Source organism: Magnolia sinica, chromosome 1 (genome assembly GCF_029962835.1).
Source record: "Magnolia sinica isolate HGM2019 chromosome 1, MsV1, whole genome shotgun sequence".
Classification (NCBI taxonomy): domain Eukaryota; kingdom Viridiplantae; phylum Streptophyta; class Magnoliopsida; order Magnoliales; family Magnoliaceae; genus Magnolia; species Magnolia sinica.
In genome coordinates this window covers 135,572,187-135,586,843 of record NC_080573.1, presented here as the reverse complement: position 1 = coordinate 135,586,843, position 14,657 = coordinate 135,572,187, and the positions used below count along the sequence as shown (strand labels likewise).

Here is a 14,657-nt window from a genome sequence, read left to right as displayed (position 1 = left end):
TCGGTCTTTATGACCTAATCAATAGATTTGATGTCAAATAAAAAGTACAGTGGGCCTTAGGAGGATTTAAATGATGGATATCCAATCAATATTGTTTTCCTGTGGTGTGGTTCACCTGAGATTTTTATCCCTCTAGTTTTTGGGATAAAGCCATAAAATGATCTTTAAAAATGGATGAACGGAATGGATGAAATAAATACATTATTTTGGGGCCCACAAAGCACCGACCACTATCCACGGGCTAGTGTTAGGGGGAGTATCCAATCAGTTTCCATCACTGACGGCCCCAATGCCACGTGACCAACTTTCGTGGGTCCCACCATGATGTATTTTTTATATCCACACCGTCTATACATTTGAAGAGATCATTTTATGGCATGAGCCAAAAAATGGGTCAGATCCAGAGCTCGAGTGGACCCCACCATAGAAAACAGTGGAAAGAGTGACTCCTTTAAGGTGGGCCCTTAAAATTCCTAAATTTAGGGATCAACCCCTTAAATTAGATGGGAAAACGAATGGATGGCGTGGATAGACTACATACATTAAAGGTTGGCCCAACTGAGTTTATTGAGTACGATAGGAGTGTACTCCGTAACCCACCGCACAATCGAAAATCCCTTTTCACCCCATCTCCGAGCCCTTCTTCTTCATTTTCCCTCTCCTTCACGCACGCAGAGGTTCCGACGATCGCAGCGGCGACAATTCTCGTTGCGGAGGAAGGGGTTCCTCAATCTAGCCCGATTTCTCGCTGGAATCTCCGAGAAATCCCCACAGATATATCGTAATGGCCCACCTCCGATCACTAATCTTTGCGGGTACTCTCCGATTTCTCCTTTTTTTCTCTAATTCAAAATTTTTTTATTCTCCACCCATACGCATGGCGATATCGTGCGATATCGCACGATATATCATGCGATATCTGAATTTTTGCATTTTTGGTATCTTCCGGGCGTTATCGCCTGGGTATCGTCTCGTTGGGGGCCGATAACGATAATATCAGCCGATATATCGGCCGATAATATCGATATTTCGAACACTTGGGTCATACCGATTAATTGTATTGCACATAGTCGGACAATCGATCTACACCATTCATCATGTGGACCCTGCCTTTACTTGCGTATCCCTCTCAAGAATCACAATGATTGAATGATCCTAACCATCTAACTAATCTAGAGAAGTGGATGGTCTAGATTGATTGTGCTAGAAAAGGTCCAATCATTGATCCAAATTGTCCACCAAGTGGGGCTGACCTTCAGTTACCCATTCATCTAATCAAATACTTTGATTGTACAATCCTAATTCACTTCGATCAGATGATCAAATTGCTAGAAAATGGATAGCACATATTAATATTTAATAGTAGAAAAGGTCCAATCATTCGTATGGTACCTTCATCATATTGGGCCACTTTCACATGTCCCTCTCAAAAAACATTTTGAATGGACGATCCTAACTATTCGATGAATGGAAAGGAAATGAACAGTCCATATTGATTGTACAAAAGATCCAATCATCAGATATTGCCTTCCTGTTGTGTGGGCCCACCAACTTTGATACCCATGCATCATAAAAATCACTTTGAACAGATGGTCCTAACCATTTGATCAATGTCTAAGAAGACAGATAGTCCATGTTTATTATATTAGATAAGGTCAGATTATTGATCTAGATCGTCATAATGCATGACCCACCTTTGATTACCCATCCCTTTCAGAAATCACTTTAAATGGGTAGCATTATCCATCCAATCAATGGCATGGAAAATGGAGTCTATATTGATTATACTAGAAGCTTGATCATAGCTGTGGACTGTCCATCATGTGTGGCACCATTGGTTGCCATCTTTCACAAAATCACTTTGATTAGATGGTTCTTACGATCCGATCAATGGTTAGGAAAATGGACAGTTCATATTGGTTATGCAAGTGAGGTCCAAATTTATCTAGACTAATAATCTTCCAGGACCCACCTTTGACTAGAGATGGTCCTCAAGAATAACTTTGATCGGAAGAATCTAACCATCTGATCTGATCAAATTCTAGGAATTTGGATGTTCTCTTGAAAAGTCATATTATTGATTTGCATTTTCCATCGCAGCTCACCTTCGATTTCCATGGTTCTCAAGAATCACTTTGGTGAAAGGTCTTCAACCATCTGACCAAGGATCAGGAAAATGGACAACCCAAATTTATTGTAATGAGAGAGGTCCAATGAGGAACATCTTGTGGACCCCACTTTTAATTGACCATGACTCTTAAGAATCACTTTCATGGGATGATCGTGATTCATCATCGGTGCACAACATGAATGTTTGTGGTTACACTAACATGACATCTAGGTTTCAGTAACCATGTTATTTTGTGGTTTAGGTGGGACGACACCAATTGCGTTTACACTATTCAAGGCCATGCCAAACAGAATTTTTTAGTCTTACTTGGTTAGCGTTTCCTGGTTATCATTAGACCTTAACCTCGTCACCAAACACAACCATTGTACCCACACAACAGCTAGTGCAACAATAACACAAGGGAGTATGACATCCGACAAAACAATGTGTAGCTACCCTAACAAACACTAATTCCAATGTAACAAAAAGGAAGCTTAATTGAAGAACCTAACATGACCACCAGTGCCATCATCGCCTACCCAAATATTTGGGATCAGCTTTACTATACATGTTTGGACAATCATTCATATCTAAAGCCCTATTCTCAGTAAGTGACTTTAGGTCTTCCCCTAGTCCTCAGTTCGGGCCCTTCAACCAGAACCAAAGTCCCCTTCCTCCCCTGACCTTCTTTAGTTTTCTTATCAATGAACTATTTCGATTAGCTCCCACTCATTTTATCTCCTATTGACTATTGGAGCTACTCTTGGGCTACAATGAGCTCATACTTGATTCCATACTTCCTAGTCTTCCACATATCAATCTCAGCAACCTCACTTGTGCAATGCTGTGGATGCATTTACATCAAAACATGCTCATAGTGCCAATGGGGATAACCTGCTCAAAACTGTTTGATGGCTAAAAGGGAGACTCGCCTTCATGGAAGTTCTTCCATCCTGGTCTATTCATATGGAAGGACATTCGAACACAAAAATATGTGCAGACAATGGAGTAGAATAACCTAACCATTTTGAAATTATATACAACATTGTATTTTTGTTCAACGTTCACAATTTGACACCATCATCAACCAATCTCTTTTCACCCATAAAGTTTTTATTTTCATTTGTGCATTAAAAATTCAAGATTAAACTTCTATGATGAACAAGTAGGGAACCATACATAATTTATCATAATATAAGCGGACAATAAAACAACGGGCTGTCGATGAGAAGTCAGCATACATTTTAAGAGGCGGATTAAGGCATTGCGTGCGGCAAATAGGTTTTCCATCTTTTCGCAACAACACACGGCAGGCGAAACCATCTAGAAAGATAGTCAAGGTTAGCACAGAAATAATATTCCTGAATGGAAGTCCAAACAATTTTCATGCATAAAAACATAGGAAGAAAGCAATTTGACAAGTCATAAAATTATTAAAGTACTGGAAGGAAAAGGTGTTGACCTTCAATTGGAGGCTCATTTAAGTTCAGAAGTTTATCTCCCATTACATAACCTGTAGAAGTTTATCCAAAATTCATGCATAAGAGGACGCAAAAAAAAAAGTAGAATTAAAAGCAATGACCACGTATACAGGAGAAGAAGAACAAAGGATAATTGAGTACAAGAAGTATAAAACACAAGCTCCATTACAAACATTGCACACAAGCATGCTGCAATAGATTGCCCTATACTCAAGTAACATGAATACCTATATCAATCCAATACCCAGGTTCCATAGTCCAACTCCAAGTCTTTCCATACTCGAAAGCTATACGGAGGAAATAGATTGCCCTGGTTTTCAACTTTTTACACTAGATTTACATGGAAAATGAGCCACTCAAGTATTTAGTACAGAATATGGTGCAAGGTATGCTACATTGCTGCTTCCTCCAGTACACAGTATGCTATTGGTAGGATCATGGAGGTCACTTTGCTACAAACTAGCAAGTACATGCAATATATCTATACACAAACTGATATTGTAATTCCATATAAAATGATAAATTGTACTGTCACAAAATACTGCATGCATAATATCGTCACCGCCTTAGAGCCATATTGATGGCCCATGCATTTATCCTTTTGTTTCATTGGGGATGAAAACCTGATATGCATCAAAAAATGCAAGCCATGCCGAACAGAATTTAAAATAGACGTGCACATCTACCTAAGCCAAGGTTTGGTCCAGGAGTTAGTCCATTCAAAATTTGGGCATGTTTTAACCAAGCCAAACTTATATTTATTTTCCGCCAAGGAATTTGCTCATAGGTCAGTGCGAATCATTAGGCATATGAAATACACACACCTCTCCCTGGGCAACAAACAGAAGAAGACACCTTCCTACTAAATTATCTAAGTAGTAGATTCCAGCATAATACTTCACAAGTGATTAAATGATATTTATTACTGATAAAAAAAAATGATACCCATTTGAACATTTTTAGATGCAAATAGAAAGCTCTCATATTAGATGAAGTCTTTCAAAGGAATTTAGTATAACTGTATAAGATTATACTTTCCGCAGTTTATGCTGCAAGAAATATTTCCCAAAATATGAACGCATAGTCGAGTGTATTCAAAAAATGTTGCCCTCAAAGGTTAGAAAACATGGGTACATTTTTTTCATGAACTCCTAAGAAAAACAACCTTACTTGCCTGGCCTATTGGTTATGAGGGAAGGAGAAAGGATTTTCTTTTAATGTGATACAAAAATACAAAAACCCCGTAAGCTAGTGGATGGAAAGATGTGATACACACTAAACCATGCCATGGACAAGAAGAGCACACGAAAAGAATGGCTAGAGCAATGACCCACTTTCAACCAAAAAAGGTCACGACAACTGGTTGGCAGCCCATCAACATGGTAGCCCAACAGATCAACAGTCCCAATCTCCAAAAATGTTTTCCGTTGGTACCATTTATAACTTCTAAGAAACGACCTCATTACTGGCATTTCCACATTTTAAATTTCAAATATGTCCCACGTTATAAGTTTATAACATCTTTCTATTTTCTTAAAATATTTCTACAACCAACAATAGATAAAACCAGCATGTTTCCCTTTTTCTTTCAGTCTTTTGTCGCGACTCACTACTCATATACGTCACAAACATGCACGCATTACGAACCGAGCATCGGGTAGGCCCCAACTTGGATGGGCCATAACCCAAAGCTCACACTGATAGGATGATCCCAACCCTTGGATTCGAAATTTTTCTGAGAGTGTAGAGATATTCTATAACCAACTATTTTGCATCCCCGAAATTCCTCCTGCAGGATGATTAGGATGGTGAGATCTCTGTGATTTTTGGGGTATGTTCCATCCATGGTAAAACCAAACTGAATATTAATTTCAATCATGTACACCTTCGGCACTGTTCAAAAAAGCAATTCACTGATAAATTAAGCAAAAGAAAACGACAAACACCATAGACCGCTGATTTTAGTCCCTCAATTTTGATTTGAGAATTTGAACACAAATATACCATACACCTTTGGTGTCTCAACATTCTGAATATGCTCCACCAAGTGATCAATGTATCAATGGTATTGGCGGAAATAATAACTGATGTTATCGGTATCACACATGGGCGATACGAAATCTCATAGTATTCTCAGTATTCCCATGTATTGGCAATTCATAAATATTTGTGATATTTTGTTGACGTGCCATCAATATTTAGTCAATGTTTGCAATTTTCCACCGAAACCCAAGAAAAACAGCAAAAATCAGGTAAAGCAATAATAATAATAGTAGTAACTACTTTTTTCCTTTTTTCAGAATTCTCTTTGTAGTTGTGTTTTAACAACTCTGCTTTATTTGAAATCACTACACAGACTTAGTGGAAAGATCACAATTAGAAAGGGATCCTTGAGCATAGTTTTGTCCCCTGAACAATGGAAAACTGTTGTGCATAGTGTTTTTTTTCTTGTAATGTTTGAGTTCAAGTGTGTAGTTACGTCTTTTAATGTTTGAGTTCCAAGTGGGTAATCATTTTCTTTAAGTTTTCCCAATGTTTCCCCCTGACCATGATACATTATGCAATAAATGCGATATTTCCCGATCGTCCCATGATGTTTCCATATCCCAAGGGTGGGATACATGGTGCAATGCCAATACATAAAACATGGACTCCAATGACTCTTCACACCAAGCGCCTTCTCTTCCATAGTGTTCCAATCTACCAAGGTATCTCCGTTCTCCGTTGAACCACGCAATAACCATTCATTGTCTCCCACTCACCTTGCCCTCTCAAGTATAACTCCCTACACAGTTTCCAATGCTCATAGGTTTAGTAGTCGAGACTTCTACTCGCAAACAAAACCCCATCTCTGTCCTCCCTTCCGCCCTACTTGAATCATAAAAAATCATAGAGGTGTGGTATGCCATGTAACAACCACGCTCACATACATACAAGAGAAAATAGAAAGACCAAACCCGTTCTTCCTCGCATACATATGTAATTCTTTTTAGAAGACTTCCTATTCCAGACGGAATTTCGAGCGTAAAAAGATAAGACATTCCAATTGAAATTCTCTAGAGTAGAAAACAAACAGAATACGTCCAATGGAAGGAAAGTAAATAAAATAGATACTTGAAAAATCTTCAAAGAAGCAAGCGACATTAACGAAAGAACTGAAACTGCATTATATTTTTCTTTCTTTCTTTCTTTCTTTCTTTTAAGAAAAGGAAACCCTAGAAAAGAGTTCTAAACTTGGAGAGTAGAGAGTGAAGATCGAGACCGTTCGGGCGAAAACGGCGTTGTGTACGGGACGGAGAGAGCTTCTTTCAGTTGTAGATAGAGGGAACGAAAGGGCTAGAGATAGAGAGGAAGAGGGCTGGGGGGGAGAGAGACAGATAGAGCGAGAGAGAGAAGGTGGTTTGGTTTTCGGGCGAGGGAACGGAAGGGAACTGAAGCGTTTCTTTGCATGAGAGAGAGAGAGAGAGAGAGAGAGAGAGAGCAGGCAGAGACAGAGCATTGACTAACGGTAGCAAATAAGTCCGTACAAGTTACGGTATTCGATGCGCTGGCAAAGTAGGGTTATCCGTGCGACCAAAACCTTTGTGGGACCCACAAAGGTTTCAACGGTGGTCATTCAATCGTCGCTGTTTCTTGTTGGGCACACTTCCGGGCCTGCGAGCGCGGTTTCGACGGATCACCGGATCTATCGAGTTCGGTGGATCCCTGTGGGGCTCACCGTCGTATATTTCTCGTACATTCATACTGTCCATCCGTTTTGACAGTTCAGCATGTTCCAAAAAATGAAGCAGATCCAAATATCTGGTGGACTTCGCCGCATGAACCAGTTGTGATTGACTATTAAAAAAATTTTATGGCCCCTAAAATCTTGAATCAAGCTTGTACGTGTGTGGTTCCTTGTCTGTCTTTTTCACCTCATCAATAGGCGTATGGCAAATAAGCATTTTTGCCCTAACAAGTTTTTAATAATGAGTCTTCAATCACCTTGGTTTTCAGGGTTAGCCTAATTTTTTTTGGTCCTAGTGGTGATGAAATGATTGCTGGAACGGGAAGATGACGAAACAAAAGATCTCTTACCAACTTAATCAAACAAGTCAGTTAAATCAAATTCATTTCTCAATTATCTTAGTATATTCATGTCAATCATAATTTATGTTTATTAACATAATTGGTTGGTATTTGGAGATGGACAGAATTTGCAATATTCACTGCAAAATAACAATACATTATCCTGAACATTTATTTTTACTACATGAATCGATGCATGTTTTTATCACTATACTTTTATTACCATTAATATCTTAATAAAATAAAAATATTATCGTTATACTTTCACTATACCTATTTATCAAATATGAGAATTTGAATCAAGTCACCGATTACCATAATTTATAACTATTATATATTTAAAAATCATTACCACGCATATACATCACATATTGAATTCACACAGTAGGCCTGCTTATATTTTCAAGGTCATTGTGTAAAATATCTCACTACGTGTGTGTGGGTGTGCGGCCGGTGCATGTGGTTTCAAAAAAAAAAAAAAAAGAGATTAAAAGCCATTGAAAATTCACTGTAAACGAGGTAAATAGAGAGGCCAAGAGGATCATGCCACGAGAAAAAATGAGAATTAAACTCCTACCATTAAATGCTTACGAGGGCTTCAAAAAATTTGCATATGAGATGTTATTTTTGTTTCCCTTTATCCATGACCGTATGACTCATGAACATGTTGAATGACAAATAAAAATCAATGTGGTCCTGGAAAAAAAAAAAAAGGTTTTAATGGTTGACATCTTTAAGATCATTGTTTCCTGAGGTGTGGTCCACTTAAGCTTTTTGTTTACTTCATTTTTTTACTCATTCGTTAAAATATGCTATTAAAAAGGATGTACGGTGTGGATCGGTTATGTAGATCATGATGTGGCGTACAAATTTAAATCAGTAGATAGGTGATTTTTGACGAATTTTCATAACCGATTTCATAACGGTGGAGTAAGCAATAATTACTTATTTTCATGCATTTACTAGAAAAATTACTCAATTCCATGTATTCAGTACAGTAATTTCTCAGCGGTCTGGATTGGATATCATATGAATATTAAAGTAGGCCCAACACAAAATGAAGAGGTAGTCTCATTTTGGCATTTTCCTTCGGTGTGGCCTGCGGGAGTTGCGAATAGCCATAGGCATTTGGAGGGCTGCCTACGATGATAGGGTCATGCTATGTCTCTGTCAATTATCCGCTAGATTCTTATGTTAGCTGTGCTTCATTTTAGAATGGTGGTGAATCTTCAGGCGCACTCATGCGGAGTTGCATGAGTTGCACAGTAATCAAAACGGTCCAAAATTCCAATTCGGCTGTTGTTGGAACGTAATAAAAAGTTTCATTGAAAAGAGAATATAAACGGTCCGATTTTACCTTCGAATTTGGACTACTCACTTACTTTTCAAGTACCCACTTGATAGCCGTGAGTTGGATGGTTAGGATTGCTTGATCAGTGTAATTCTATACGAACAATTCATTGGACCCACAATTTAGATGGTCTGAATAGCTGCAAATCATCGCCAGAATAGAGGACCCGTCGCCACCATGTTCATGAAAATGGTGCCCAACTAACATCGGAACCAGACCAGACGGTCATATCCGCGCTGCAGATTCAAAATCACGAACGATCAGTGCTAAAGACGCACGTCTGCAAGCGCTCTAAGCAAACACCCAAAGAATGCCAAAAGTGAAATAATTTCATGATCCATGCCGTTCGCATAGAATTTCGGTAAAATACAGCTTTTATTCAGTTTCATCTTCCAGAAGATCGTACGTACACGATCAGATGCATCAATGTATAAAATGTAATCAGAAGTTCACATTCATTGAGTAGGCCTCTTGAAAAATGGTTGGTTCTACTTTTAGGCTTTTAGCAGAAAAACGATAAAAGTGGGCCCGTTTATTAAACGGTGATGATCTTATATATCATGTTTATTGTGTAGATATATCGCACCTATATCTTTAGCGCGTGTATGGTGTCTTGAAGCGGAGCATTTGCCTTTCGACAACTAGTGCTGCTGTACTCGCTCCTTTTCACTATGCACGAATGTGGTCGTGCTCGTAATGGGGAGGGGCTCCGAGGGACCACACCAGAGGAGTAGTGATGGTGGTGACACTTGTTGAAGAAAAAAGAGAATGAGTTCGTAGACTCTCAGACTATGGAGTGGAACAATTCTATTGATACTGTTCGGGACTCCGAGGTAGTAAACCTGATCAAAGCAAGCATATCAAATGCCTAAAGGAGAGACTTAGTTCGGATTATAAAGAATGAATTCCGATTGAGACTTGTAAAGTCCAAAACCATAAAACAAAGCATACGAGATGCATAAAGTTAATTCGGTAATAAGGCAAGAACATCCGAAGAGGCCGATTAAGGCCCAAAGCTCAAAAGTTACCTAACCGACCATAAAACTGACCTGTCTTTAAGTCAATTACGGAGTCCGTTATCGAATTAAGAAAGTACACTGATTACGGATCAGTTTCATCTCATCCAACAGAAGGCACGTAGTCCTACCCTTTATAGCCGGCCGAGACTTACTCACCAGTAGAGTCAGCCTGGCTCGATCCATGCGAGGCAGAAATGGTATAAAGTAGGATACCTTCTCGAAAATCTAGTAAAAGGATTCCCGATCTCGAAGATCTCGAGATCGGTTGGAGTCCTAAAATGGATTTGCGCCAAATCTCCAAGATATCGGGAAAAAAAATCCTAGCACGATGAGATCCTCCTCTTCCTATAAATATAGGAGATTTTCAAGGTAAAAGGTACGTAAAAAGCTGTCCCTGAAACCCCTTTTTAATGATCATAGCCCTGACTTTGGCATCAGAGGGTTCCGACTTTAGCCAAGGTCTCTTTTTATAACATTCTGGATTTTCACTGTTTTGGATTTTCAAAAATTCTTTTAATTTTTTTTTTGTATAATTAACTTATAATGTCACTTACTGATCATTAGCACTTAATATTAGTTTAAACACGGGTGGAACCAGTAAATAAGTTTGTTTTATCAACCGTAGGAAGCCAACGAATCCGCCCGATCATTTGAACATCAAGTTTAGCCCCATGATTTACTTATATAGGGCCCAAATCTAACCGACTCATTGTTAACTAATCGAGACAATCATAACTAAATTAAAGATCTAACCAGGGCCGAGTCAGATAAGGCCCAGATCTTGAATAATAGATTAAATCAACCTCGTTACTCTTTTAGCCTAAAACCGATGGTTTAGAGTAATCATGACCAAATCTCCATTTTCACTAGTTATAAATAGGCCACACTATGAACATAGTTAATCCAAACCCTATTCATGGCCCACAAGAAATCCCACTACCAGATTCATTCCAAAAATGCCCCGATTTTCTGAACAAGCTCTACACTACTCGTTGGTGGGCCATTAGTTCTAAAACTATAGAATAATATCCGTCTTACTGGACTTGACGTCCATCGTGGGAGTCGAACCTGTGTGTTGTCAATAACCGCTCAACTTGAGCTAAAGGACGAGTACATGAGAAGTGCAAATACCCTAAGGAAAGAAGCTAAAACTTAAGTGAATTGGGTCGTCCACTCTTATGCAAAGTTGTGGATTTCAGACTGTTGGTTTACGACCAAACTTTACACGTGGAGTAAGGATATTTTCCTGTTCATATCCGTATAGTCGCGGCCTCGATCGACCATCAGTGGCCGTTGAACAACTTCTAATCATAACTATCAATCGGCGCAACCAAATGGCGGGCCGAACATGTCCGTATGTAGATCATCATTAGGGCTAACTATTTTAGAGTGTATATCAATATGTACACCCCGTAATGGGCCCTATAGGTTAGAAAGACCCTCCCATAGGACTAGTATAGTAAAAACTCAACCATTAAGATCATTTACACAAAATCTGACATTATAAAAGGGTTTCTTTTGGGCACCCCTCTCCTCGTACGAAATTGCCCTAGAGAAAGGAAAGAGCGAAGAGAGAAAATGGAGAAAGAAGAAAGGAAGAAGGGAGGAAGGGAGAGTAAATAAGGGAGAGAAAGTAGGCCATAGTTGAAGGTGGGGCCCAAGAGAAGTCGATCCTTGCAACTCCTTCCTTCTTCCTCAAGAGATCCCACACCCACCACTTTAAATTCGAATTCCAACTGATTGGAGAGGTAAGCACTCATCTTCTTGAGATCTTTTGTGTTGAGTTAGATGTTGCATATAATCTTAACATGCAAAGTTCCTTTGACTCGAGATTTCTACGAATCTACCGCGAGTTTGGCAACCCTATATCATTTCCTAGAGCTCTCAACGATTCATAGGTGTGGACTATTGTTCTTAGGTGGCCTAGCACCAATTTTAATATGAATATAATGATTTTGCTTGTTGGGTGATGTATTTGGAAAATCTATAAAAACTTAGACAAGCCATTACACTTTAGATCATCCCCCAAATTAATATGGAATGGTGATGGAATGTTTAATATTTCTTAACATGATTGGGTTTGAAATTGATGATTGCTTGTATAATCCTTACTCAATTATGATATGACGATTCCCCATAATATGTTTGATGTACTAACCCTTGTGTATATTTTTTGTATTAGGAAATATATGAAATGCTTAGTTTCCTCACTAACCCACACATCACATATGCACCTTTATTTTACAAAAATGTTGGCATTTGCGTCGTAGAAAAATCTAATTTTTATGTTGGGAAATATGAGCGCATGACATTGATTATGTTAGTTGATAACCTTGATTGTTGAAGTGTTATGGATTACTATCAAAACCCTTAGATTGGTCAGGAATATAAGGAGAGAGACGGTGGTCCCATTGGTAGGACTACCCTGAGGCTAAACCCGTGAATTTGGGCAGGTGCGTATGGGCGACAGTAATTAAACTACATGGGTTGCTTGTACCCGATGTTGTCTGTCACATACTCGCCTGAACTCATGCGGTCTAGTCTACTTACCGACCTACCATGTTTGTTAACCATGTCTGCTCACTCTTGAATGGAACCCAGGACACCCTTTGCCAACTAGAGCCCATTGATAACCGTTGGAAACTGATCCACCGTCTCAAGAGCCGGGCACATGAGGTGACGAGCCTCCCCGTAGTGACCGCGAGTGATCTCTTTCCCATCACTCCCCATGTGCTTGAAATCGGGGATGGGGAACCCGAAAGGATCAAGGATCGCGGGGTCTTGGACTAGCGCATTGAGGGGCCTTGGCCTCACAACTAGTTAAGGGCATTGATATCGTGGGGTGTACCAGACTCCTCAATCTACTGGATGAATAGAATTAACTAAATACTCAGTTAACATTATTCATGCATTGCATTAACTAGGAGTTGGCGATTCGACAGTTGAGGTTGCAATGAGGGAGTGCTGGTCAGTGCGATCGTTAGACGGAGTCGCTCAAGAGAGTGTTGTGGCATCATATCATTTATCATGCATATGCATTAACAAGATTAATTAAGGTTTCATGAATGTATGCATTTCATTAAATTCATAATATGATTGATACCTGATGTAACTTAAGATTAATAGCACCTACTAAGTTGATCACTCACTCTCACTCTGGGACGGTGTTTTAAAGCACCAACCAGACTCTTCATTAGATGCAAGTGACACAGAGTACGAGGAGCATGGCGGCACGAGTCTGGATGTGGAGGACGAGTTGTCCTATTTCAAGTTGATGGGCGGCTCGCCCTAATTTTGCAGGCAAACTTGAATCGCTAAGTAGGGGACTTGGCGAACCATTCTTTTGGATATACCATTTTTGTACTTTTGTTGGGCAACACCTAGTGCGACCCATAGTTATAACTTTTTGACTTGTAAACATTTAGCCTTTTCCATTATAGTAGACTAGCTGTGAATTGTGATTAATGTTTCAAGTAATTTCATGCTGCGCATTTAAACCTAATTAATTATAAAATAATAAAATTGATTATAAGTATTACCCGGGAATTTGAGAGTCGAGTGTATGCACGACCCCCAAATTTCAGGGCGTTACACCTTTGTTTCCCTCTTATACAGGTGATAGGTCGGCGGAGGGGTGCGTTAGGTTTTTGCATTTACAACACTCATTGTTGAAATTTTATTACGGCCCACTAATGTTTAATTGTCATCCAATCTATTCATAACGTCACGGTATTTATATGCCATCCAGATCGTTCGTCAAATTATTATCACTTTGGTAAACTGCAGGAGCAAATACCATCCTGATACAAATCTACTTTTACCGTCAGGCTTTCGATCCCACTGTTTTCGCGTGGTATAGCTGACATGAGTTCTGGATATGGGATTTGTCGCGTCCATATATGTGGCCCCACACAACCCCGGCAGAAAGATACCTATCCTCGGTCACATGCATTCCACTCCCGTGTTAGTTCTACAGAACTAGGAGCAGAACGGGTGTTACCGAGTTAACACTTACCCTTACCGTGTGGGGCCTACCTTGATGAACTTTTTAATATCTCTGCCGTCCATCCATTTTCTCAGTCTAATTTAGGTCTGGTGGACTACACCATTAAAAGAAATATTATGGATCTGTTTTCGGTGGGCCCTGGGATGTTTTTAATGGTGAGTTCAATCACCAGCAAGATGATACTGTCTAGACGGAACAATAAGATGATACATAATCTCTTCTAAAGGACATTTGGTAGGGTGATGCGGAAATCAGATAATAATTATGTCTCTGGCGTGGATGGTTTCAGATCGTTTCGGTGGATCCCCTATCCACTGAGGAAACTGGATCCCCTTGTTTCAGATTGCTTCTAAAGATTTACTATTTCTCTACATTGTGATTGGTCTCTAATCCATACTTTCTACTAAAAGTGCGGGACCACTAACTTTTTAAAAGCATTAAAAATTCAAATGAACTTAAAATCTGTACTCTATTAAAAATCTTTTATAATTTACAAAAGCTTTGGATCAAGATGAATTTTGCATGGTCTCTGTGTATAAGTCATCCAAATAAATTTTTTCATTTTTGATTTTTGGGATTATGATCCAGTGTCCCATTTAATCCGCTCTCCATCAGAAAATGT

General features: G+C 39.2%; 1 protein-coding gene across 5 annotated transcripts in view; it reads right to left on the bottom strand.

Moving 5' to 3' along the window:
- Window positions 1-7,051, bottom strand: part of LOC131219258 (uncharacterized) — a 44,996-nt gene extending 37,945 nt beyond the window's left edge. For all 5 annotated transcript variants that reach the window (XM_058214313.1, XM_058214335.1, XM_058214344.1 and 2 more), the window contains exons 1-3: window positions 6,827-7,051; window positions 3,573-3,625; window positions 3,352-3,433 (exon numbers count right to left, since the gene is read on the bottom strand). In XM_058214313.1, the coding sequence (XP_058070296.1) occupies window positions 3,352-3,433; window positions 3,573-3,615 (125 nt within the window). In that variant the 5' untranslated portion in view covers window positions 3,616-3,625; window positions 6,827-7,051. The remainder of the gene's footprint in view (window positions 1-3,351; window positions 3,434-3,572; window positions 3,626-6,826) is intronic.
- Between the last annotated feature and the right edge of the window lie 7,606 nt (window positions 7,052-14,657).